The sequence below is a fragment of the Balaenoptera ricei genome, chromosome 3 (genome assembly GCF_028023285.1).
Source record: "Balaenoptera ricei isolate mBalRic1 chromosome 3, mBalRic1.hap2, whole genome shotgun sequence".
Classification (NCBI taxonomy): domain Eukaryota; kingdom Metazoa; phylum Chordata; class Mammalia; order Artiodactyla; family Balaenopteridae; genus Balaenoptera; species Balaenoptera ricei.
This window is the reverse complement of record NC_082641.1, coordinates 180,470,572-180,495,636: the sequence shown is the minus strand read 5'-3', so window position 1 is coordinate 180,495,636 and position 25,065 is coordinate 180,470,572. Positions and strand designations below refer to the sequence as shown.

General features: G+C 58.6%; 2 protein-coding genes across 5 annotated transcripts; one reads left to right on the top strand and one right to left on the bottom strand.

Annotated features, from left to right (window-relative positions):
• Positions 1 to 8,367: 8,367 nt before the first annotated feature.
• Positions 8,368 to 20,459, top strand: MFSD12 (major facilitator superfamily domain containing 12). 3 transcript variants are annotated; one of them, XM_059918822.1, is made up of 9 exons: positions 8,368 to 8,758; positions 12,645 to 12,855; positions 14,576 to 14,714; positions 14,835 to 15,017; positions 15,309 to 15,401; positions 15,486 to 15,578; positions 15,966 to 16,315; positions 17,430 to 17,560; positions 17,674 to 20,459. In XM_059918822.1, exons 1-9 carry the CDS (start codon positions 8,461 to 8,463, stop codon positions 17,694 to 17,696), a joined length of 1,521 nt encoding a protein of 506 aa, XP_059774805.1. In that variant the 5' UTR covers positions 8,368 to 8,460; the 3' UTR covers positions 17,697 to 20,459. The 3 variants fall into 3 exon arrangements, with proteins under 3 accessions (XP_059774805.1, XP_059774806.1, XP_059774804.1); XM_059918823.1 differs by lacking the exon at positions 17,674 to 20,459 and having other exon boundaries at positions 15,966 to 16,136; positions 16,221 to 16,315; positions 17,430 to 17,656; XM_059918821.1 differs by lacking the exon at positions 17,674 to 20,459 and having other exon boundaries at positions 17,430 to 17,656.
• TEKTIP1 (tektin bundle interacting protein 1) lies at positions 15,306 to 23,761 on the bottom strand. Of its 2 annotated transcripts, XM_059918829.1 has the most exons (4): positions 21,505 to 23,761; positions 19,016 to 19,254; positions 18,793 to 18,918; positions 15,306 to 18,693 (listed from the first exon to the last, which is right to left on the bottom strand). In XM_059918829.1, the coding sequence occupies exons 1-4, from the start codon at positions 21,768 to 21,770 to the stop codon at positions 18,170 to 18,172; spliced, it is 1,155 nt and encodes a 384-aa protein (XP_059774812.1). In that variant the 5' UTR covers positions 21,771 to 23,761; the 3' UTR covers positions 15,306 to 18,169. The 2 variants fall into 2 exon arrangements, with proteins under 2 accessions (XP_059774812.1, XP_059774811.1); XM_059918828.1 differs by having other exon boundaries at positions 15,306 to 18,918.
• Between the last annotated feature and the right edge of the window lie 1,304 nt (positions 23,762 to 25,065).

Sequence of the window (25,065 nt, the reverse complement as noted above, 5' to 3'; positions counted from 1 at the left end):
AATGCAGGGGACACGGGTTCGAGCCCTGGTCCGGGAAGATCCCACATGCCGCGGAGCAACTGGGCCCGTGAGCCACAACTACTGAGCCTGCGCGTCTGGAGCCTGTGCTCCGCAACAAGAGAGGCCGCGATAGTGAGAGGCCCGCGCACCGCGATGAAGAGCGGCCCCCGCTCTCCGCAACTAGAGAAAGCCCTCGCACAGAAACGAAGACCCAATACAGCCAAAAATAAATAAATAAATAAATAAATTAATTAATTAAAAAAAAAGAAATGAAAGGTTTTGAGGTTGATTTTTAAAATTTTTATTGGAGTAGAGTTGATTTACAATGTTGTATTAGTTTCAGGTGTACAGCAAAGTGAATCTGTTATACATACACATATAGGCACTCTTTTTTAGATTCTTTCCCCATATAGGCCATTACAGAGGATTGAGTAGAGTTCCCTGTGCTATACAGTAGGTTCTTATTAGTTATCTGTTTTATAAATAGTAGTGTGTATGTCAATCCCAACATTCCAATTTATTGAGGTTGATTTTTTAAAATTTATTTTATTTATTTTTTGCTGCATTGGGTCTTTGTTGCTGCGCGGGCTTTCTCTAGTTGCGGTGAGCAGGGGCTACTCTTCGTTGCAGTGTGCAGGCTTCTCATTGCGGTGGCTTCTCTTCAGTAGTTGTGGCACGCGGGCTCAGTAGCTGTGGCTCGCGGGCTCAGTAGTTGTGGTGCACGGGCTTAGTTGCTCCGCGGCATGTGAGGTCTTCCCGAACCAGGGCTCGAACCCGTGTCCCCTGCATTGGCAGGCGGATTCTTAACCCCTGCGCCACCAGGGAAGTCCCTATTGAGGTTGATTTTGAAAGAAGTTTGGAGCTCTTTGGCATCAAGACAAATTTCTTGCTGTGTGGGTATTTTCTAGAAAAAACAAAAGTGTCTTGAGTCCAAACTGCATTGCATTCAGTCCAATGCATGCAATCCAGACACACACCACCCCCCAACAAGCAACATGTAAGAAGTAGCATTTCTGCTGTTTGACTTTACATCCTTCATATGTTTATCTAAAAGCAGATCCTTTTGCCCCCAAATTATAAATAGGTTTTTCTTAGCAACAAAGTTCTCTCAAGTCCTAGCTCTCAGTAAAACCAGGAACTCTAGCTGTCTAATGTCATATAATATCTTGCTAGTTTCTTTGCATTCATTTCTATGCTCCATTTGGAAACGTTTATAGTATGAAATCAGGAGGAGTATCCCGATTTGTGGTCCTAGAAATATGAGATCTGTTAAGGATGGCTTAAATGTCTTTGTTTACAAAATTAATTTTATTATGCAAATAATGTGCAAACTCATTTCATTTGTACAAAATTAAAGTAGTGTATGAAGGCCACCATACCTCCACCATACTCTCCATTATCAGCTTGTTACATTTCTTAGCAAAACTTCTCCTAGACACACACACACACACACACACACACACACACACACACGCACTCTATGAGTCTCCTAGGGCTACAGTTCTGGGGCCAGAAGTCCAAGATCAAGGGCTTGGTCAGGACTGGTTCCTTTTGAGGCCGTGAGTCTGTCCCATGCTCTGTGTGCTCTCCCAGTTTCCGGGGGTCCCTGGCAATCTGCGGCGTTCCTTGACTTGTAGAAGCATCACGGCATCTCTGCCTTCATGCTCACATGACGCTCCCTGTGCTTATGTGTCTGTGTCCAAATTTCCCCTTTTTCTAAGGTCACCGGTCATACTGTACTAGGGCCCACTCTGCTCCAGCTGTGACTCATCATTACATCATTACATCTGCAGTGACTCTATCTCCAAATAAGGTCACATTCTGAGGTCCTGGGGGTTAGGACTTTCACCTAGGAATGTTGGGGGGACACAGTGCAAAACACAACACGCGCAGGACTTCCCTGGCGGTCCAGTGGTTAAGACGCCACGCTACCAATGCAGGGGGCCCAGGTTCGATCCCTGGTCAGGGAACTAGATCCCACATGCCCCAACCAAAGATCCCGCGTGTGGCAACGAAGATCCCATGTGCCACAACTAAGACCCGGCACAGCCAAATAAATTAATTTTAAAAAACCCCCAAACACACAACGCGTGTGCGTGCCCACGCACACGCACACACACACACACACACACACACACGAGTGTGAATGTATTCCTATAAGGAATGTGAGCTCACATCTTGCTTTTTGGGATCACATGGCCATCATGCTGTGAACGTCCCCTGCAAACTGTGAGTCCATAGCCTTTCTCCCAGTGGTTTTATATGTGAGGTCCAGAGCAGTGCCTCGTTCCCTCTGGCGCTGGGTAACATTCCACAGCAGGACCGCATCACCGCCTGTTTTAACGAGCCCTGGCTGACGCAGGTTCTGGTCCTTCTCGATATGACTGTATTGCAGCCTCTGCTTCAAACGTTCCCAACCTGCCGTCTAATGCCCTTGGTTGGCTTTTCCAGGGTAGGTAGGAAGACGTGAAATTACTGGGGTGTGGTGCCTCCCGTTTATTTTTTAATTTTTATTGTTTTTGTCCATGCCGTGCTCATGTGGGACCTTAGTTCCCCGACCAGGACCAGGGGTCAACCCTGTGCCTCCTGAATTGGGAGCACGGAGTCTTAACCACTGGACCGCCAGGGAAGTCTCCCATTTACATTTCTTTTTTTTTTTTTTTTTAAGATTTTTTTGATGTGGACCATTTTTCAAGTCTTTATTGAATTTGTTACAATATTGCTTCTGTTTTATGTTTTGGTTTTTTGGCAGCGAGGCATGTGGGATCTCAGCTCCCTGACCAGGGATTGAACCTGCTCCCCCTGCATTGGAAGTCGAAGTCTTAACCACTGGACCACCAGGGAAGTCCCCCGTTTATGTTTTTAATGCTTATTTGCCAACATAGGGTGGTTCAACTTCTCTCCACCCCCAGGAAGTATCAGGGTGTTGTCGGTGCTCCCAGGATATCCCAGCCCTGCTCAGGCTTTTTTACAGAGTGAATTTAATACAGGGGATTGCTTTCATGGGCATTGAAGGGCCGAGAAGGCAAAAGGGAAACACAGAGGTATCAGCTGCCGGAACGAAGGGGTGTGGAGACAGGGGTCTCAGACCTCTGAGGAGGGGGCACCCCCACTGCTGCTGGACCCTCAGGAGCTCAGGGAGGTGGCGCTGAGCCCCAGCTGTGTGACTTGGGCAATTTATCAAAACTCTCTGCACCTCAGTTTGCTCCCTCTGTGAAGTAGGATAATCATGTCTGCCTTTATGAGGTCTTTGGAAGGATATAATGACTTTAATTCATGGCACAGTGCTCAGAAAGATCAGGGAAGGCCCTGCCTAGGGGAAGGGATGACGAAAGGAAGGAGAGGTAAATGCCCAGCCCTCAGGGTAGGACAGAAGGACAGACAAGCATTGGCTAGTCTTGTCCACGGAGACTGAAGCCCCTGTTACAGAGAATTTTCTACTGCCATGGTTCCCACCTGGGGGCAATTCGCCCCCTCCCCTACCCCCGCCCGGACTGATGTCTAGAGACAATTTTGGTTGTCACGACTGGGGCTGGGGGTGGGTGGGGACCAGAGATGCTGCAATGCCCAGGCCAGCCCTCACCACAGAGAACAATCCAGTGCCAACTGTCAATACTGGCCAGCTTGGGAAACCCTGTTCTAGGGCCCAAGAAGTTCTTTACCTGTCTGATCTCCCTAAGGCCTCCCAAGAACTCTATTCAGAGTTGCTACTCTCACCTCCATTTCACAGAAAGGGAAACTGAGACCCGGTGGCTTGCATGAAACTGCCTGGGTTTGGTCTTGGCTGTGGGCTCTGCACAACCACCCAGGGATCTAAGGAAATTTCTTCTGAGCCTCCATCCGAACCCTCCCTCTCTGAGTGCTCCCCCCACCCCCCATTTTGACCTGGGTCAGAAGAAGATCAAAGCAAGCACCTCTCCTGAGGCTGGACAGGGGCCACCGGGATATCTGATCTCCAGCTGGGAGGAGGGGAGACGCGGGTCTGGCGTCTGAGGTGGCTGGGGGATGCTCTGGGGGCATCAGAGGATGTCCGGATCTCTCCTGACCACAAGCCTGTCTGTCCTTCTGTCCTTCCCTGAGGGCTGGGCATTTATCTCTCCTTCCCGTCATTCCTTCCCCTAGGCAATGGCCTTCTCTGATCTTCCCAGCAAGTCTGCCCCCGCCTCTTATTCGGGTCACTATGCCCTCCACTGGTGTCCCACCCATGCAGCTGAGGCCTGCTTTGGAATAAACCGCCCTCACCCTCACCCCCACAGACATTTTATCTGACCCTCCCCGCTTCTAAAAACTCTACTGTGGCTCCAGTGACCTGAGGGTAACTTCCCAACTCCTCCTCTGCCACTCAATCACCCTTTTTTTTTTTTTTTTTAAAGATTTTTATTTATTTATTTTTTATTGATTTATTGATTGATTGCTATGTTGGGTCTTCGTTTCTGTGCTAGGGCTTTCTCTAGTTGCGGCAAGCGGGGGCCACTCTTCATCGCGGTGCACGGGGCTCTCACTATCGTGGCCTCTCTTGTTGCGGAGCACAGGCTCTAGAGCTCAGGCTCAGTAATTGTGGCTCACGGGCCCAGTTGCTCCGCGGCATGTGGGATCTTCCCAGACCAGGGCTCGAACCCGTGTCCCCTGCATTGGCAGGCAGATTCTCAACCACTGTGCCACCAGGGAAGCCCTCAATCACCCTTTTTGGTCTGATTCTTCCAGCCCCAGCACTGACCACGGGGGGCTCGGAGGGTGTGGCTCTGCCCCCCCCACCTTAAGACTAGGGGCGTCAGAAGCTTTGGGGGTCCAGCATTGCTCAGCCTGAGACCAGATCCACTGAATGAATGAGTTCATGAATGAATGAATGAGTTCATGAATGAATGAATGATGATGCTTGGGAGGCAGCTCCCTGGCTCCCCCAGGGTCAGAATCAGCTTTGTTCCTGCCTTCCCCACAGAGTCAGGGCAGGAAATACTAGCTGACTCTAACAGCGCAAGGACCCAGAGATCAGAGATGTGCTGTGCTTCTGCCAGACATCTCCTCGTTCCCCTGCTGCATCTGCCCCAAGGGGCTGCGGGGATGACTTCTTGTGTTCCTGACCCACACAGGAGGCGGATAAGAGGGAAAACTGAGCCACCTTTCCCTCCAGGTGGGCTCTCTCCTGCCAGTGAATAAATAACTCAAAGATACTGGAAGTCACAGGGAGCTCAGTTGGAAACTTGAATCTGCCTCTTGTTAGCTGCTTGCCCTCTGGCAAGGGACGTCTGTCTGAGCCTCAGTTTTCTCATCTGTAAAATGGGTGTGGGGACTTCCCTGGTGACACAGGAGTTAAGAATCCACCTGCCAATGCAGGGGACAGAGGTTCATGCCCTGGTCCGGGAAGATCCCACATGCCGCGGAGCAACTAAGCCCGTGCGCCACAACTACTGAGCCTGTGCTCTAGAGCCTGCGAGCCACAACTACTGAGCCCACGTGCTGCAAGTACTGAAGCCCGCGCGCCTAGAGCCCGTGCTCCACAACAAGAGAAGCCACTGCAAGGAGAAGCCCGCGCACCACAACGAAGAGTAGCCCCCGCTCGCCACAACTAGAGAAAGCCCGCGCGCAGCAACAAAGACCCAGTGCAGCCAAAAATAAATACATTTATATATATTAAAAAAAAGAACAGAAGCAATATTGTAACAAGTTCAATAAAGACCTTAAAAAAAAATGGGTGTGAAGTGTTGAGGGATGAAAGGAGAGGAGGAATGCAAATAAAAAGCTTAGCCTGGTATTTTTTTTTTTAAATATTTATTTGGCTGCACTGAGTCTTAGTTGCGGCATGCAGGATCTTTTTTTAGTTGCAGCATGCGAACTCTTAGTTGCAGCATGTGGGATCTAGTTCCCTGACCAGGGATCGAACCTGGGCTCCCTGCACTGGGAACTCCGCAGAGTCTCAGCCACTGGACTACCAGGGGAGTTCCTAGGCTAGTAATTTTAAAAGTCGTCTTCCATTTCCTTCGGAGAAATCAAAGGGGAGCATGCCCAGCAGGGAGGAAAGACTTGTGGTTCTTATCTCTCCTAATCCATTTATCAAAGATCTGGGTCTACCCCTTATCTCCTTTCTTCCCCTGCCAGGCTATCTCTCTTGGAGCCTCTATTCCCCATCCACGCCAGTTTTTCAGCCTCCTTTTCATGAGAGAATTGTGGGTGGTCTGCGTCAGTGTGGGCGTCTGGGCCAGGCACCCCTTGGGCTGCCTGGGCTTCAAGTTTATAAGTGGGTTCCCCTCTGTTTCCCAATTTCTGTCTGCATTTCTGATTCTCTGCCTGTATGTCCACCATTCAATCGTTTGACAGATGTTTCTTGAGTTCCTACTATGTGCCAGGCATCGCTGGGGACAACGCAGTGACTAAGACGGACCCGGTTCCTGCCTTCACAGGGATCATGGTCCAGTGGGGGAGACAGTTACAATTGGGGCGGGGAGAGGAGGAGGTGTCAGGGTTGTGATGGGGGCAGCCCAGGACACTGTGGAACCCGGAGTAATAACCGAGGGGGGAGGAGAGGGTGCTGGAAAGCCTTTCTGGCTGAGAATATTGAGAGAACACTTAAAGGACTTCCCTGCTGGTCCAGTGGTTAAGATTCCTCGCTTCCACCGCAGGGGGGCGCGGGTTCCATCCCTGGTCAGGGAATTAAGATCCTACCTGCCGCGCGGTGAGGCCAAAAAGAAAAAAAAAAAAAAGATAACGCTTATATCCTTTTAAACATACATTATACCCATTCTAGAGCTCGGGAGACTGAGGCCCCACGAAATGGACTCGTCCCAGCCGGAAGAGCTAGGAGGGGGTGGGGCTGGGTCTGGATCCCGTGACTATGGCTCCAGAGTGCAGGTTTTTTTGTTTTTTTTTTTAATTTTATTTATTTATTTATTTATGGCTGTGTTGGGTCTTCGTTTCTGTGTGAGGGCTTTCTCTAGTTGCGGCAAGTGGGGACCACTCTTCATCGCGGTGCGCGGGCCTCTCACTATCGTGGCCTCTCCCGTTGCGGAGCACAGGCTCCAGACGCGCAGGCTCAGCAATTGTGGCTCACGGGCTTAGTCGCTCCGCGGCATGTGGGATCTTCCCAGACCAGGGCTCGAACCAGGCAGATTCTCAACCACTGCGCCACCAGGGAAGCCCCAGAGTGCAGGTTTTTTTTTTTTAACATTTTTTTTTTTTTTTTTTTTTGACTGCGTTGGGTCTTTGTTGCTGCGCGCGGGCTTTCTCTAGTTGCGGTGGGCGGGGGCTACTCTTCGTTGCAGTGCAGGGGCTTCTCATTGCAGTGGCTTCTCTTGTTGCGGAGCACGGGCTCTAGGTGCACGGGCTTCAGTAGTTGTGGCATGCAAGCTCAGTAGTTGGGTCTCGTGGGCTCTAGAGCACAGGCTCAGTAGTTGTGGCACACGGGCTTAGATGCTCCGCGGCATGTGGGATCTTCCCAGACCAGGGCTTGAACCCGTGTCCCCTGCATTGGCAGGCAGATTCTTAACCACTGCGCCACCAGGGAAGCCCCAGAGTGCAGGTTTTAAACCACTGCTGGTGGAGGCCCGGAGGCCGGGGGAGCTGCACCCTACGCTTGGAGGAACTTGAAACTGCTTGCGTGGTGACCCAATCGTGGGAGGGCTGTTGGAAGGAGGATGGGGAGGGGTCCAGAGCACAGGCCTCAGAGTCGCATGCACTTGACTCACTGTGCGCCCCAGAGCACCTGCGTCCCCTCTCTGGGCGGGTTTGTCGCCTGTGAAATCGGAGATTTGCCCCGCCTCCTGCTCTGCTGGGATGAGAAAATCCACGTGGGGCGCTCGGCACAGTCAGCGCTCATTAAATGCCAGCTGGTGTTAAAATTCTGATTATCCCCATTATTATCGTTAATAACTAAATAATTAGAACTAATGCGTCCTCTCTGCGTCCGATTGGGTCTCTCCGCGTCGGGAAATCACCGGTCCCCAAGAGAGGCGAGGTCGGACTCAGACCTCTCTTCCACCCACCCACGCCCCGAACCCACCCCGTCTGCCCCGGTCTACAGCAGGCAGGCCTCGTAAATTTGCAGGCAGGCTGAGATGGCGCGGGCCTGGAGACGGGGATGTGATTAAGGGTGCCCTTGGCGTCGCCCCCCATCTCCGTGGGAGGGGTCCGCAAACCACTGTGAGACCGTTGGGCGCCAGGACCCAGCAGCCCCGTCGGTGCCGGGCGTAGAGGCCGGGCTAACCCCGAGACCACGCCTTTCTTCGTGATGATTGGCTTTCCGTCCCCGGCCTGCGGCCCCGATTGGCGGACGCGGCCGCCGCTCCCGGGATTCCCCGCCCCGTCCGAGCTAGTCTCGGGTCCACCGGTTTTGTCGCCGCAAAAGCGCTCGGCGGGGCGGGCGGGGCGGAAGAGGGCAGCGAAGCAGGGAGAGCGGGGAGCGGGCAGCCCGGGCCGGGGATCCCGTCTGCCGGCGCCGGACGGACAGGCCGAGCCCGGAGCGCCGCCATGGGCCCGGGGCCCCCGGCGGCCGGAGCGGGGGCGCCCCCGCGGCCGCTGTCCCTGGTCGCGCGGCTGAGCTACGCCGTGGGCCACTTCCTCAACGACCTCTGCGCGTCCATGTGGTTCACCTACCTGCTGCTCTACCTGCACTCGGTGCGCGCCTACAGCTCGCGCGGCGCCGGCCTGCTGCTGCTGCTCGGTCAGGTGGCCGACGGGCTGTGCACGCCCCTCGTGGGCTTCGAGGCTGACCGCGCCGCAGGCCGCTGCGCCCGCTTCGGCCCGCGCAAGGCCTGGCACCTGGTCGGTAAGCCCCGGCCCGGACTCCCCCATCCGACTGCCTGCCTCAGGGCCCGAACCTCCCCGCTCTGTCCCACTGCTCCGTCCTCTCTAATTGCCCAACCCATGAGCCTTCCCATCTGTCTGCTTAACTGCCCAGTACCCCTTCTGTTTGTCTGTCGCATGGCTGCCGTCTGACCCGCGGAGCCTCCTCCGTCTGACTGTTCGTGTGACCGTCCAGTGTCACTTTTCTTTGTCTAATTCTCCGGGGCACCCTGAACCCTCTCTGGGTTGGGTCTACTGCCAGCGCCTCCTCTGTCAGTCTGTCTGGTCTGGCCTGACTTCATCTGTGTCAGGGTGACCACCCAGGACAACTCTTGAGTCAGGCTGCCTAGAGTCCCCTCTGTCTGTCTGTTCCCCCAGCGCACTTTGTGCATCCATCCCCTCCCTCATCTCGGGCAACCTGGCACTTGGTGGCTTTGGGGAGCTGTCCTGGGATCTGGGTTGGGGACCGGGTGAGCCAGAAGGGTCGGGGTTCTGTGCTTGTCCGGCTGATGGGATGCGGGTCTGCAGAGCAGGTAATGGGGTCACCCTCTGTTTGTTATGAGGGAGTTACCTGGACTAAAGGGCTGTTGGTGAGGGGAGGAGGTGGGTCCCACGGGGGCCGGGGCACCCTGCCCGGTGCACATCCATGATAAGGCCCGGCTCCTGGCATCCCTTCTCTGCCCACCCGGACCCTGGGCCCTGAGATTAGCCTTGGCCACTTTGCCTGCTGTTCTTTCCCTGGCAGAAGTACCCGCCGCATCCTGGCGCTTGGGGCATGCCGGGCATTTCAGGAGGCAGAACCAGGAATCCTGCCCGCTTCTGGGAATTCTGGGCGGCAGCTTTCCAGAAACCAGGAGGGCCGGCTGGTGTCTCCTTGCCCTTGGGAACAATGACTGAGGAGGCAGTGATTTGCCCTGGCCCTCATGAGGGACATTTTTCCAAGGTACAACAGATCTCCAAGTTGCCTGCAAGTGGCTGGCATTGCTGTGGCCGTGGCTTAGGGTCTGGATTTCAGTTTCTTAGACACTGAGGATGCCCAGGCTGTTCTTGGGTCACATTAGGCTAGCAGCCCGGGTGCGGGGGCGCGGGGGGAGCGGGGAGCAGGGAGAGGCACGTGACTCAGACCCCAGACAGAGGTATCCCTCTGCGGGCTGCGGTTGGGATTGGTTACAGAGCTGAGCCCAGAGTCTCAAATGCAGTTTTGTTCATAATAGTTGGGTAGACCCGTTGACACACAAAAAAGGTAGTTCTTGGGTCAGAGAGATGTGAGGGCTGTTTTCTCTGGTGCAGACAGGTGAGCCCCCTCTAAGGAGATGGAGTCAGCCACAGGTAGGTTTGCCTGGCAGTGGACGCTGCATGTGCAAAGGCCCTGAGGTGGGACCTCGTAACAGCCTGTCTTCCCGTTTTGTAGGTGGGGGGCTGAGGTTCAGCGATGGTTCCACCTGACTCCAGAGGGAGACGCTGAGTCCCCTTGCAGAGGGGAGGTTAGGGTAGTGGAGGCACCTTTGTCAGTACACTGAAGGCTTTGTGTTTATGCCTTCAGCTTATGATGGGTGCCCCAACCAGATACCAGGGCCTCCACCTGCACCCTCTCCCTGCACGTGCAGAGATCCAGGAAGATCTGTGGAGAGAGGAAGCCAGGGTGGCCCCTTGTGATGCCTGATAAGGTGACTTGAGTGAAGGTCACCTTCGGCCACAGTGCTCACTTCTCTTTTTTACCCGAGTCTGTGGGTGGTGGCGACGGACTCATTCTTTCCCTTAACAAGCCCTCGGGGCTCCCCGTCTAGCGCAGAGAGGACCCAGAAAGCCAGACATGGACACTCCTGTCGGGTCCAGGCTGGGGCAGGTGGGTAGACTGGGCTTCATAGGAAGAAGCAGAGCTCTGGAGGAGGGGACATTAGCTTTGGGGTTTTGAAGGATGAATAGGAGTGTGTGTGTGTAGGGGGGCATTCCAAGTAGTTGAAACAGCTTTTGCAAAGGTGTGACATCTCATGGCTTTGAAGTTGCTGAGACAGGCAGTGGCTCAAAGTACTAGGAGCTCCCAATTTCACACATTAACTCTTAATTCTCATGCCAATTTTGTGAGGTATTTTTATTAGCTCCTTTCCTGGAAACGGAGGTCCAGAGAGGCAGTCACTCGCCCAAAGTCCCCCAGCCAGGCAGCCTGGCCCTGACAATGGTTAACGTGGCCTGGGCAGCAGCAGGGTAAGAGTCCGTCCAGCCAGGGTAGCACATTCTTCTGACCAGAGTCTACAGTTCCTGTCTGGCCCCGGGGTGGCCTCCAGGCCACCAGGAATCTGCCTGGGGTGCCTCTTCCAGGCACCAGTTCCAGAGAAATACCAAGCGTGGTTTTGGTTTCATTTCCCAGTCCCTGGACTGTTGGGGCGGGCCCAGGGTCTGGGGGATGAGGTCACCTCCAGGGCCTGGTGGGGAGGAAGGAAGTCTGGCTCCAGGCACTCTGGGATGGGAGGAGAAGGGTGGAGGGCTGGAGGGAAGGAGCATGGCTCGGGGTCCAGCAGGCTGGCCTCGCAGCTCTGCAGCTCACTCAGTGGGCCTCAGTTTCCTCATCAGGAAGTGGGGTTAATAATAACATTCACCTCTTTGGGCTGTTTTTTTTTTTTTTTTTTTTTTTTTTGGGCTGTTTTAAATAGAGGCCACTATTATTATTATTCACTCATTCAAAAGATCTTGATGTGCCAGACTCTATATTGGGTGCCAGGGACACAGAAGTGACTTGGAGAGACCTGTTACCCACCCCCCAGACAGAGAGACAAAAGAATTCCTGTGTGTGCAAAGGGGTATGAAGGAGAGAAAGCAGGGTTCAGACAGAGGGTGTCAGGGTGGAGAGGGGACTGCTGGTGACTGGGCTGGTCAGGGGGGCTTCTTTGAGGAGGTGGCATTTGAGTTGAGTCCTGGAGGGATGAAGAGGAGTGCGCCTTGCTAAGATGTCATGGGAAAAGCATTCCAGGCAGAGGGGACAGCCTGTACAAAGGCCCTGGGGCAGGAGGAACAGGGAGGAGGCCCCGGTGGCTGGAGCAGAGTGAGCCGAAGGGGAGAGAGGGAGGAGGGGACGGGGCAGGGCGGGTGGTGCAGGCTCCTTTGGGACCTCAGGGAGAACTTGTACTTGTTCTGAGGTATGAGTGTTTTCCAGGGAGAGGCCCCCTTGTAGGCTGACGGGGACACTAGGAGGGACACTAGGACTCGGGAGGGCAGGATCCGGCCCAGCCCCGCCCAGCGTCACCTGGGCCTCCTGACTCCTGGCAGCCCCATGGGACGCCTGGTAGGAGCTGGGAGGAAAAGGCCCCCTCCATGGGCGAGGCGGGAAGGGGAAGTGATGGGGGTAAGTGGCACATCTGTGGCGGGCAGTTCCCCAGGGGACCTCCACAGCGCCCTTTCAACCTGCTGCGTGGCCTCAGGCTCGGCTTGTTTCCCCAACTGTCACCAAGGGGGCAAACTTGGCGAGCCCTGAGCCGGCATGGCGAGGCCCCATTCTTGCCCCCTATCACCTGGCCCTGCCCCTGCATGGTTCCAGCACGTGGCCGGCTCTGTGTCAGTTCCCCCATCACCCACAAGGGGCGTAGGGCCTGGGCTGGGAGGCCCAGCCCCTCTGTCCTGTTTGGCTGTGTGTCCTCAGGGGGCCCCAGATCTCTCGGCCTTAGTTCCCCATCTGTCACAGGGGCTGTAAGCCTGGGGAGCCCCAGGCTGCTGACGGCCACTCACTGTGTGACGTTGTTGTGTGTGTGTGTGTGTGGGGGGGGTGTCTCTAACCTTTTCCGTGTCTCGGGTTTGTCCCCACCCGCTCACCTGGGGTGCCCTGGGCCCGCGTGGGAAGGCCCTGCCACGTGCCCCGCCGCCCTGCTCGTCCACAGGCTCCGTCTGCGTCCTGCTGTCCTTCCCCTTCGTCTTCAGCCCCTGCCTGGGCTGCCAGGTCAGCACGCCTGAGTGGGTTGCCCTCCTCTACTACGGGCCCTTCATCGTGATCTTCCAGTTCGGCTGGGCTGCTACACAGATCGCCCACCTCAGCCTCATCCCGGAGCTCGTCACCAACGACCATGAGAAGGTGGAGCTCACGGCTCTCAGGTGCCACCTTCGGGGCAGGGCGGGCAGGCGTGCGAAGAGCAGGCACGGCCGGGGGCCCAGGGCCACCCTCCATGTCTGGGCACCAAATGAGCACCAAGTTAGCAACTGCAACCAGCACACATTGACCACCTCCTGGTTTCTGTGGGTCAGGAGCCTGGCTTAGCTTAGCTGGGTTCTCAGCGTTAGTCTTGAGGCTGCAATCAAGGTGTCGGCTAGGGCTGGGGTGTCATCTGAGGCTTGGGGTCCCTCTACCCTGCTCATGTCATTGTTGGCAGTGTTTGTCTTCTTATAGATTTAGAAGTCTTGGGGGCTGGGACTTCCCTGGTGGTCCAGTGGTTAAGACTCTGAGCTTCCACTGCAGGGGGCGCGGGTTCAATCCCTGGTTGGGGAACTAAGATCCCGCATGCCGTGCGGCACGGCCAAAAAAAGAAGTTGTAGGGGCTTGCTGCTTCTTTGAGGCCAGCACGAGTCTCTCATCTCAGGGGTGGTGTGAGCCCACTTTCTGAGGGTCGCCTGATTAGGTCAGGCCCACTCAGGATAATCTCCCTTACTTACATCCACAAAATTCCTTTACCTTTGCCACAGTTACCTGACACAGACAGTTAACACGGGCTTGACATCCCATCACATTCACACGTCCCGTTCCCCAAGGGGAGGGGGTTAGAGGGGGGCGGGGGGGGCAGGCCATGGGAATGTCTGAGCCGTCTTAGAATCCCGCCTCCCACAACGTGGGTACAGCTGGCGCCCAGCGCATCTGTTGACTTGCTTGAGGTGCTGAAGGAGGTGATTCTGCATGTGATGGTAGCAGGAGCACTTATGGAACGCTTGCTGTGGGCTGGGCACAGTTCCGGGCCCGTCACGCAGAAGATCTTCTTGAATTCTCACGACAAGCCCTAGTGGTTGTCATGTGCCCAGGGACAGGGTTGGAGCAGAGCGGGGCCTGTGCAGTGGGAACAGGGATCAGGAGATGACAGTTCTCGGCAGGAGGGACGTCACGCATGAAGGTGGCCGTGTGGGCATAAGCGCTCGTCATGAGGGCCCTGCCTGTCTGAGCCCAGTTCCCCATTGTGGCCGAGAGCTGTGGGCACTAACGGCAGGAGTTGCTCAATGTCTGGGGCCCCCGAGGGCGCCAGCTGAGGGGGACAGGCTGGGCCCGGTAGAGGCCAAGCTCTGGGCGCTTTCTACCCGCAAGTGCTTTCCCGCCTGCCTCGTGTCATCTTCGCCTTGACCTCTGCGGGTGTTCTTGTTCTCACTTTCAGAAAGGGAAGTGGACTCCTGGTGAGATCCAGGGGCTCCTCGCCCCGGCCGAGGCCCTAGGTGGGACGTGGCTCTGGGGCTGCAGGCAGGAGTGGACTCAGATGACTCTAGACCATGGAGCCCTTGCCCAGCTGAAGCCCAGGATTTCTGGGTATCTTGGGTTCTCAGGCTTCTGGGTTGCAGGCCTGACTCGGCCCTGCTTTGCTGAGTCTCTGCATTCAGGCCCCAGGCAGACGGGACCTCACGGTGGGGTCTTGGGCCAGAGAAATCAGATACGTGCAGGCTGGGGAAACTGAGGCCAGCAGAGGCTTTCCTGAGCTACCCAGTGTGTTGGTGGCTGAAATCACCTGGCCAGAGGTTCCCCAGACGCCACAAGCAGCTCTTGACTGTACGCCTGCCTGGGGAGGAAGTGGTCGCGTGGCTCCCGGGCTGCCCTGCTGAGGCCTCGCCTGTGCCCCGGCAGGTACGCCTTCACCGTGGTGGCCAGCATCACCGTCTATGGGGCTGCCTGGCTTCTACTCCACCTGCAGGGCTCTCCCCACATGGGGTCCACCCAGGATGTCTATGACCAGCTGGGGGTCCAAGATGTGCCGGTGTTCCGGGTGAGCTGGGGCCCGGGGTGGGCCAAGGCTGGCCGCTGCCCGGGTGGGACAACCCCAAGGCCCTGAACTCAGGGCTCGGGCCGAGAGTCGCTGCTGACCCCTCTCCCGCCCGGTCCCCAGAACCTCTCGCTGTTGGTGGTGGGCATTGGAGCTGTCTTCTCACTGCTGTTCCACCTGGGCACCAGGGAGGGGCGCCGGCGGCAGGTGGAGGAGCCAGATGAACACAGCCCCCTGTTGGCCCCTGCTACTGCCCGGCCCTTGCTGCTCTGGAAACACTGGCTTCGGGAGCCGGCCTTTTATCAGGTACAGCATAGGGGCACAGGGTGTTGGAGTTGATGCCCCTCTCCCACCAGGCCCTCACTCTGTGCGGCTGCAGGCAGGGATGGCAGACATTGGAGCAAACGTAGCCCCTTCTCCAGTCACACCGAGGGCAGACATTACTAATCAGTCGCTGCTCTCTTCTCCACCTGACCAGCTAGGCAGTCACTACTAATGGATCAGGTGCCAGCTGCAGAATTACTCACGTTGGCCCCCAGTGCTCCCCGCTTATGGGAGTAGAGGAGGGCCCCCTCTGACCCGTCCCTCTGTTTGCAGGTGGGCTTGCTGTACATGAGCACGAGGCTCATTGTGAACCTGTCCCAGACATACATGGCCATGTACCTGACCTACTCCCTCAACCTGCCTAAGGTGAGCTGGCCGGGCGGTGGGGGTGCGGGGCCCCGAGCCTGAGGAGCCACGCCTGACACGCCTGTGCCCGCTCTGCCCCGACAGAAGTTCATCGCCACCATCCCGCTGGTGATGTACCTCAGCGGCTTCCTCTCCTCCTTCCTCCTGAAGCCGGTCAACAAGTGCATCGGGAGGAATGTGAGTGGGCCGGGCGGAGGGCAGGGTGCGACTCCAGACCACGGCCCAGCGTGGGCGCCAGAGGGCGGCCGGCGTGACTGAGGAACCGAATGCTTCATTTTGTTTCCTTTTAATTGACTTGCGTGGAGACCCAAGTAGCCGCCCACCTCTAGTGGCAGCCGTAACAGACAGCATAGCCCTAGAACATCTGCTCCAGGAGCTCGGAGCACCTCTGAGGCTGAGAATCTCAGAACCCTCCGAGGTCAGAGCTGGGCGCTCCTTAGGGATAACCCAACTCAAACCCCCCTTTGCTGGGGTTGGGGGCCAGACTGAAGATCAGAAAGGGCAAGTGCCAGGCTCAGGGCTGCCCAGCGAGGCAGGCCTGACGCCGGGCCGGGCTCTCTGCAGATGACCTACTTTGTGGGCCTCCTGGTGATCCTGGCCTTCGCAGCCTGGGTGGCACTGGCAGATGAGCTGGGTGTGGCTGTGTACGTGGTGGCTGCGCTGCTGGGCACGGGCTGTGCCACCATCCTCGTCACCTCGCTGGCCATGACGGCTGACCTCATCGGCCCCCACACGGTAGGGCTGCTGAGCCGGTCCGGGTTGGGGTTGGGGACCAGGGCCGAGGCCTGGGATGCTGACCCCCTGCCCGTGTCCCCCCAGCACAGCGGAGCCTTCGTGTATGGCGCCATGAGCTTCTCGGACAAGGTGGCCAATGGGCTGGCAGTCATGGCCATCCAGAGCCTGCACCCCTGCTCGTGAGTACCCCTATCCATTCGTTCTCGCGTTCAACGAGCTGTGCTGAGGCCAGGCGCTGCCCCAGGTCTGCTAACTCCATGAGAACAGAAGACCCCGCCCCGGTGGCCTCACAGCCAGGGAGACCGGGTTATTCCCCACCTCGAGCACCCATTTATTTACTGAGCCGACAGTCTGTCCTGGGCCGGGTGCTGAGGACACACAGATGGATCGGGGGGATGTGAGCGGACAGGGCAGAGGGAGAGCCTGGAATCCCTGTAATTCAGACCCTCAGAACCTAGGGTTCCAGCCCCAGATGGTTCTAGACCTGAGCTTGCACCCTGTAGAAGCCCAGGATTTGGGAATGAAAGCTGGCCTGGTCCTCTGTCCTCATGGAGCTGGGGACAACACGAGCCACATGAATAATCTCATGAATAAATGTGTACAAAGGGTGTGAAGGACACTACTTAGGGAGGCCTGACTGGGGCGAGAAGTCAGGAAGGGCTGCCTTGAGGTGACATGGGACCCGAGACCTGGAGGATGTCAGGGAGTTCTAGGCATATGGGGAGGAACAGCCTTGTGCAAAGACCCCGGGGCAGGACTGTGCCTGGCATGGTGGAAGGACAGCAACGAGGCCCGTGTGGCTGGAGCAGAGTGAGCGAGGGGGAGAGAGGGAGGAGGGGAGGGCAGGGAGGGGACGGGTCGTGCAGGGCCTTGTGGGCCAAGGGAGGTGGGACCCCGGAGGGCTGTGAGCAGAGGGGGCGGGACCTGACTCAGGTGCTCACAGGTGCCCTCTGGCGGCTACTGCGGGGAGGTCAGACAGGGAAGGGAGGGTGGGAACAGGGGAGGGGCCTAGGATGGCGGGGTGGTGGGGGGGCAGGTGGTGACAGGGCTGGATCCTGAGGGAGGAGAAATGGGCAGTCTGGGGTAGACTTGGAAGGCAGAGCTGACCTTACTGACTAAAGTATCAGACGTTGCAGGGGAGGAGGGGGTTGAGGGCAATCACTTGGTCCTGGCCTGAGTGCTGGGAAAGATGGGGTGCCCCGGCTGAGATGGGAGGAGCAGGAGGTCCAGGCTGGGGCTGGAAGGTACTGATAGGCGTCTGCTCACCCCCTTCTGCCCTTCCCCCGCCCCCAGCTCAGAGCTCTGCTGCAAAGCCTGCGTGGCCTTCTACCACTGGGTGATGGTGGCCGTGACGGGTGGCGTGGGCGTGGCCGCCACCCTGGCTCTGTGCTGTCTCCTGGTCTGGCCCGTCCGCCTTCGGAGCTGTGAGTTGCAGGCCCCGCCACCCCACAAAAGCCCCAAACCAGCCATGGGTGTAGGTCTGGGCCAGGACAGGCCCCGCCCTCCCTAACCCCACTTCCACCCCCTTCTCTTGCAGGGGACCCTGGAGCCCAACCCTGACACTGCCCCATGGTCCCTTACCCTTTGTAACTTAACCGCGACTGTGAACACTGGCTGCCCAACGAGGCCTGGAGCGGCCCCTTTGCTGCTCTGATCCCACTCCTGCGTCTGTCCCGTCCCTGCCTGGCTGCGGGGTCGGGTGGGGCTTGGTGGGCGGGGCTTGGTGGGCGCGGTCAGGATGGGCGGGATCCCAGCAGCTTATCCCACCGAGCTAGGCCCTCTGGTATTCAGGGGCTGGTGGGGTCCTTGTGGGTCTGGGGTACCCCAATCCCGACTCTAACCCACCCCCAGCTGTCTGGATGATTCGGGGTGCCCTGTGTTGTGTGGGGGCTGGATGTGAGGCTCCTGGGCGCAGGGCCTGCCCTGAACTCAGCCCCGGCCAGCCTAGGGCCTCCCGGGTGCTGCTCCCGGGTGCCGCCAGGCCCTGGAGGACAGAGCCGTTGCTGAGCCTGCCGGGAGCCCCAGCCTCTGGGTTAGGGGGCTGGGCCCGGACCCTGGCTGTGGCGACGGTGAGGCTCAGCATGCTGGCCCGGGGGCCCGAGTGCGGCTCCCTGCGCCCAGGCCACTGCTGCAGTGAATAAAGAGCCGCCCGGGGCCAGGACTGTGCCTTGGCCTGGGGCCCGGGGTAGGGGGAGCTGAGGGCAGGAGAGGCCGTCTATCTGACTCTGCCCTGGAGCTTGGTCACCAGGGTCCTGGTTCAGAGCTCCCTTCATCTGGCTGCCTGACCGCCCCAGGCCCCGGCCCCAGAGGTGGACAGACGCCTTGAGGGCGAGGCGAGGCGCCGGGTCCCCGAAGAGCCACCGGGCAGCGCGATCTTTGTCAGTGACTGGCCGCGTGGACGGGCGGGGCTGCCGGCCGGTGGAGGCGCAGCAGGGTTCCAGGTCCCACTGCCGGTAGTTCTGGGCGGTGCAGCGCGGGCGCTGGGGCGCCGACAGGTAGGGCACGTTGTCAGACGCCCGCCACAGCGGCTCGACCCCGAGTTGGTGCCTGTGGATCCCTGGGGGGCCAGGACCCGGGTCACCGGCTGGCCCCGCCTCCTGGCCCCGGGCGGTCTCACCCCCAGCCCCTGGGTCGCCTGCCCCTGGCCCAGGCTCACCGTACTCCTCGCCCCGGATGGGTCTGTCTTTCCACAGCACGCTCCTGTACCGCGCGCGGGGGCCCCTGTACTGCGCGGGGATGATGGGGTCGTACCAGGCGGTCTCCCGGAGACGCTGGGTGTAGGCTGCGGGGTAGGGGTCAGCGGTCATCTCTGCACCTGTGGGCCTCACCTTCCCCTCGAGGCGGGCCTGGTGTGGGGGTGGGCAGGGCCGGGCACTCACCCGAGGGCATGCTGCGCTCCTGGGGGCTGTGGCATCCGTGCCTGCGGGCATAAGCCTCGAGGTGCGGGCTGTCCAGAGCCCGAGGGAGCATGTTCCAGGCTTCTCGGGAGTCCGAGTTGGTCAGGCCCGTGTACCACAGCTGGCCGGCCGCGTCTCGTCCCATGGGCGTGTACTTCCAGCGCGTCGCCTGCTTGATGGCCGGCGTCTGGCGGGGCCCCTCCTGGGACAGGTAGTCATCGCTGAGGGTGGGGGTGGGAGGAGAGAGACTGAGCTTTCAGCCCCCCTGCCCTCCCCGGGCCTCTTCATCCCCATCGCCAGCACTGAGGGTGCAGAATGCAGAAGCCTGGCCCGAGGTGCGGGGGGCCTTGTCTGTCCTTCAGTACTGGACACCCTCCCACCCAGGCTGGCAGAGGGTGGGAGGCTGACCCCTTGTAGCCCCTCCTCTCTGCCACATCCTCCCCAACCCCCAGGACCTCCTAAACATTTCATCTTTTCTTGCCTCTACTAAGTCCTTTGCCCAGCATCCCAGACCTGCAGGCCCTTTCCTCCAGGAAGCCCCCCCCCCCTGGCCTGGAGGTGCACCAGGAGGACGTGGTCTCAGCTATGGCTGAGTGAGTGGCGCAGGTTTCACTGTCATTGGTCTGGCCTGGGAGCCGTGGGTTGGGGACACTGGGAAAGTGTGTGGGGAGCCCAGGCTCCCAGGGAGACCTTTGGGGAACCCTTGTGCCATCACCACCCGCCCAGCCATCAGGGCCATCGGGGCCAGCGGGGAGTGAAGGCAGGCTCACATTTAAAGGGGAAACTATTGCAGCTACACAGGAGTGCCTGTTCCGGGGGCCTCTGTTGCCAGAGCCCGTCCCAGGCTGAGAGCATCAGGAGGGCTCCCCCGAGGAGGTGGCAGTGATGTGAGGAGAGACCCGCTTGTGCAAAGGCCCTGGGGCAGCAGGGATGGTGTAAGGAACAGAGGCTGGCAGAGCAAAGAGGGAAGTGGAAATAGGCTAACGATGGCAAAAATCAAACCTCAACGAGGTACCATCAAAACTAAAGCTACCCTTCGGGAACACCCTCGCAGCACCACTGCCTGAGAGACAGACGTGGGCACGTGCTTTGACCTGGCGAGCTCGCTTCAGGGAGATGCCCCAGGGAAGGAGGCCGTGGCCCCAAGATGGTCCAAGCAGAGCTGCTGATAAAACGTTCTCCCCTGTGCCTGCTTGGAGTTCTCACTGCACACGGAAAACCAGAAACCCACGTTTTTCATAAGAGGTGGGCTCGGCCTGGTCAGTTCCGGGAAGTGGCCGCAGGCTGGGTTTGCCACTTGCAGGGAGGGGAGTTTGGGAACCGTCTGGCAGGCCCCACTCTTTTGAACTACAAAATGAACCGAAACTACAAAATGCACCTGGCTTGTAAAAAGGAATTAAAACAGTCAAAACTAACACAATGAAAAGCGAGTCTCTGTGTCAATTATACCTCAAAAAAACTAATAAAAGAACATCGCGTTATGGCCGAAAAACATTTTTTTTCCTCATAATAAATGAATGCCTTTTTGATCTAGAATCGAGAACTCTCATGGCATTTAAATAAATAAAAGTATTGGAAAAAGCAGCGAGTCTCCCTGACCTAGCTGCCAGTCTCCTCCCCCGGGGCTGCCACTCTTACTGGTTTCTGCTTCATTCCAGAAGCAGTGTGTGTGCACGAGCCATTCCACCCCACCACACACCTGTGGGAGCCTGCTTCTATCGTGGTGGCACAGCTTTTTTTTTAACTTAATTTTCTTGGAAATGGAGCAGCACCAAGGGCACTGACTTGCCTTTTCTGTAAAGCTGCACGGTAACCCATCATACTTTATTAACGCTTATTAATGGATCCTCTAATGGGCTGAACGTGTCTCCCCAACTCACGTCCACCCGGAATCTCAGAACATGACCTTACTTGGAAATAGGATCTTAGCAGATGTAACTTAAGACAGGGTCATGCCGGGTCAGGGAGGCCCTAATGCAACCCTAACGCGGAGCCGTGGTGAGGCCGGGGTATCTGCAGTCAGGGGAGGTCACGAGACGAGGGACGCCACGGACTGCCAGCACCCCCAGAAGCCAGGAGGGACATGGGGCAGATGCTCCCTCACGGCCTCAGAAGGCCCCAGCCCTGCTGACACCTTGGTCTTGGGACTCCTGGCCCCCAGAGCTGGGAGAGGTAAATTCTGTGCTCGAGGCTGCCCCCTTGTGGGGTTGTTCCAGCAGCGCAGGGCTCCCGGGAACGTATCTGCTCTGCTGGCTGGCTGTGTGCGTGTCCTGCATGCGTGAACCATGACGTGTGACCTGCGTGTACTCCTGCCAGGTCCCAAGCCTGGTGCAGGTGGGTGGGGAGGGTGCAGGGAGCAGCCGGGTTAGGATGCAGGGAGCAGGTGCAGCACCCACGTGCCTTTATGGAGAACGAATGACGCTGGTGGGAAGCAAACCCAGAGAGGCAGTGCAGGGGCAGGATGTGCTCACCTGTAGAGAGATGCCGGGAGGTTCACTTCCAGGGTCCCCCGGGGGACGTAGGGCCGGGCAGCTTCCTGCCTCAGGGTCTGCATGTCTGCCTCTGCGTGCCCAGGGGCTCCTGCCTCCAAGGCCTGCGGGGCCATTGTTGACAGCAACAAAGGCGGCCCGGTGTCCTGGCAACAGCTGGGTCTGCTGGCCACAATCCAGGCCACTGCCTCTCCCCCAGCTGAGGGGCCGAGCCGGGAGAGCAGAGGCTGGAGGAGGCGGGCGCTCATCTGGGTAGGGCCGGCCTGGGGCTCAGCCCTCCCACCTCTTCTCTGCCCCCCAACACCGCCGTATGGGGGCCTCCAAACCCAACGAAGCTTCTGAATTTCCTTTCCACAATCTCAGCCCTACCCTTCCAGGTGCTCAGGCCAGCAGCCCTGCAGCCCCCAGGTCCTCCCTTCTCACTCCACCCCCGTCCAGTCCTTCATCTGTTTCCAAAATACATCTAGCGCGAGAATCTGCACACGCGTGTTCACAGCGGCACAACCCACAACAGCCAAAGAGCGGAAGCAACCCAAATGCCCACCAACTGCGCAACAGAAACCCAAAACAGGGTCCCTCCACACACTGGAATGTTAGCCATGAAAAGGGGTGATGCGCTGACACGACCTTGAGAACACGAAGCTCAGTGAGAGAAGCCAGACACAAAAGTGTCTGATTCCATTGATGGGAAACATCCAGAACAGGCAAATCCACAGACACAGAGGGTGGATTCGTGGTTGTCGGGCTGGGAGGAGGATGGGAGTGACTGATAATGGGGATGGGGCTTCTTTTGGGGGTGATGGAATGTTCTGGAATTAGATGGTGGTGGCCAGCACAACATAGTAAATATACTAAAAACCACAGGATTGTACACCTTAAAATGTTACACACATTTTACTACATGTTAAAAAATTCACAAGAAATCCAGAACCTGCCTGCCTTTCATCATTTCCAGCTGCTTGTGGCCGCAGTCCTGTCATTGCCTGCCCGGGCAGGGCGTCCTCCCTGGTCTCTGCGCCCCTGCCCACCTGTTTCCAGGTCTCCACACCGAGAGGGGAAGGGTCTCCCTTCCCCTCTCTGCCCACAGCCCTCCAGGGTCCCACCCTCCCTCCTGGGGTTAAAGTCCAACTCCTCCCCAAGGCCCTGCATGACCTGCCCCGTCCCCTCCCTGCCCCCTCCTCCTCCCTCTCGCTCCAGACGCAGGGGCCTCCTGGCTGTTCCTCCAGCTCACCAGGCACAGTCCTGCCCCAGGGCCTTTGCACGGGTCCACAGCGTGGAGCACCAGCTCTGCCCGGGTGTGTCCGTGCCCCCATCAGGCCCTTGCTGACACGTCAGCCCTGGTCTCAAGCTGCCCTCTCCCAAGGCCCATGCCACCCTTCACACCGTGACGGCCACATGCACTTACACTCTGTCGTCCACTCCCTGACACACAGAAGCTCCTCAAGGGCAGGTCTGGGCTCTGGCCTCCCTCGTCCCCGGCTGCCCGGGATGGGGGTCTTCCCCGGGCTTGGGCGGAGGGCCTGGGGTGCGCCGCCACTTGTGGGCAGCTGCTGACTGCAAGGGGCCTCACCGCCCTTCCTTCTCAAGGCCCCTGGGGCCCCCGGGCCCGCAGGCCCACCCAGTGTCACAACCCCTCTGGTCCAGGCTGCTTTCCTCCCTGGGGCCTCCTGCCCCCCTCTTCTCCGCTCCTTCCTGGAAGCCGCTGTGTCTTCCCTGCCTCACCCTTGGCTGTCGCTGTCACTAATTCCCTTCCCCCGCCAGTCCAGGAGCAATGGAAACAAATCCTGCCGCACCACACCTGGCCCTCCCCACGCACAGGGCGCTGGGCCGGCAGTGTCCCCGCTGGCCCCGGAAGCCCATCTGTCAGGCAGAGGTGCCGCCCCCTCTACCCCGGGCCAGGCCTCTCTATGTGCTCAGACCACCACCCCCGGGCCCACCCTCCACTTCCCAACAGAACCAGCCTGGCTGCGAGGACTGGCCTGGATCACGGGGCCATGAATTCAGGGACCCCGGCGCCCCCTGCTGACCGCCTCTGAGTGGCCCCCGCAGCCTCTCCCCCAAAGCCAGCCACTCCCCACCGGTTTGTGACATTCAGGCCGCTCTGGGGTCCCGGTGTGTGCAGACTCCAGACGGATCGAGAGACAGGCAGCCCCAGCTGGGCACGACCCACATGGTTTAATGACGGTGATGCTGAATTCCAGGAGGAGCGAGGTTCACCTGCGCCAGGCGCCTGCACCCAGCCCTGCCATGGCGCAGGCCGACGACGCGCGTTTCATCGTTTCGTGCCCGTCTGCGCTCCCAGGCTCGGGGCCTACAAGCAGAGCCAGGGCAGGGTGCGGTAGACACAGGACTGCTCTCTTATTAAAGAAAAAAACAACAAAACTCAAACAAACAAAAATAAGATCTGGACCCATCGGAATACACACATCTATGTACACTGTCCCTGCTCGTCCCCGCCCGTCCCCAGCAAGCAGCCGGGATGGGCCGGGAGGCGGGGCCCACCCTTCCCCAAGTTCATGCAGGCTCGGCCGCCTGCCCCTCTGAAGGAGACCTTAAGAGCTGTGACCTCTGTCTCCCCCAGGGGTAGGGGTGGGCCACTGCTCTCCCCCAGCAAGCCTTAACATTTTGGGGACTGATTTACAAAAACACAGAAACAAATCCAAAGGAAAATCACAGATACACAGATACACATGCACACGTGTGGCTGGCTGAGCGGAGCACGGGGCTCTCACAACCGGAGCAGCAGGGGCTCCGGCAGAGCCGGGGTGACCGGTGGGGCTCCGCGGGGCCTCCCCTGGCCACACTGGACCCCCACCCCGCCCAGGCCTGCTCTGCCCAGGCCACGTCCATCAGTGTCCTCCGGCCTGGGAAGGGGAGAGGGAGGGAGAGGAGGAGAGGCAGGGTGGCTGCTCAGGCCCCTGGCCACACACCGGCCCCACCTCCCTCCTCCGTCTTCCCCAGGTGCAGCCGAGAACAGGGCAGAGGAGAACGATGAGGTGGGCCCAGGGTCGGGGGAGCTCAGGAAGCTTCTGGGGGAACCCTCAGGTGCCCCCTCCCCCGGCTGAAGGCGCAGATGGACAGGACCCACTAGGGTGGCCTGGAGGGGAAGGGGCTGGGGAGGAGGGCTGGGCACCCACACAACCTGACCCGCAGGGTCAATTCTGCCCTCAGGTTACCCTGACTGGCCGCCCAGCAAGCCACAAGAACCACAGTCGGCTGTGACCCCGTGAGCGACAAGGACAGTCGGGGCGAGCCATGATGGCGAACAGGTCCCACATCAGTCTCCCTCAGACAACAAGTCCGCCTCAAGGTGACCTCCTTTGGCGTGTGGCCTGCTCCCAACGCCGTGCCCCTGAAAGAGCCTCCGGCCGGCTGCTGGGGCAGGGAGAGCAGAGGGGGCTGCAAAGAAACCTCTCGAGTGGGGACGTCGTTTCGATCCATGGGCCGACCCGAGCCGCCATCCTGCGGGGCCCTCCCCCGGCCAACCGGCCTGGTGTCCAGCTGTCTGTCCCGTAGCAGGTGTGGGCAGCAGTGAGCACGAGC

Coding starts and splice junctions, on each gene's coding strand:
- MFSD12 (XM_059918821.1), top strand. CDS start 8,461: ATGGGCCCGGGGCCCCCGGCGGCCGGAGCGGGGGCGCCCCCGCGGCCG. Junction 12,856..14,575: donor GTGGAGCTCACGGCTCTCAG/GTGCCACCTTCG, acceptor GTGCCCCGGCAG/GTACGCCTTCACCGTGGTGG. Junction 15,579..15,965: donor ACAAGTGCATCGGGAGGAAT/GTGAGTGGGCCG, acceptor GGCTCTCTGCAG/ATGACCTACTTTGTGGGCCT.
- TEKTIP1 (XM_059918828.1), bottom strand. CDS start 21,770: ATGAGCGCCCGCCTCCTCCAGCCTCTGCTCTCCCGGCTCGGCCCCTCA. Junction 19,255..21,504: donor CTCCCGGCATCTCTCTACAG/GTGAGCACATCC, acceptor CCCCACCCTCAG/CGATGACTACCTGTCCCAGG. Junction 18,919..19,015: donor GGAGCGCAGCATGCCCTCGG/GTGAGTGCCCGG, acceptor CCTACCCCGCAG/CCTACACCCAGCGTCTCCGG.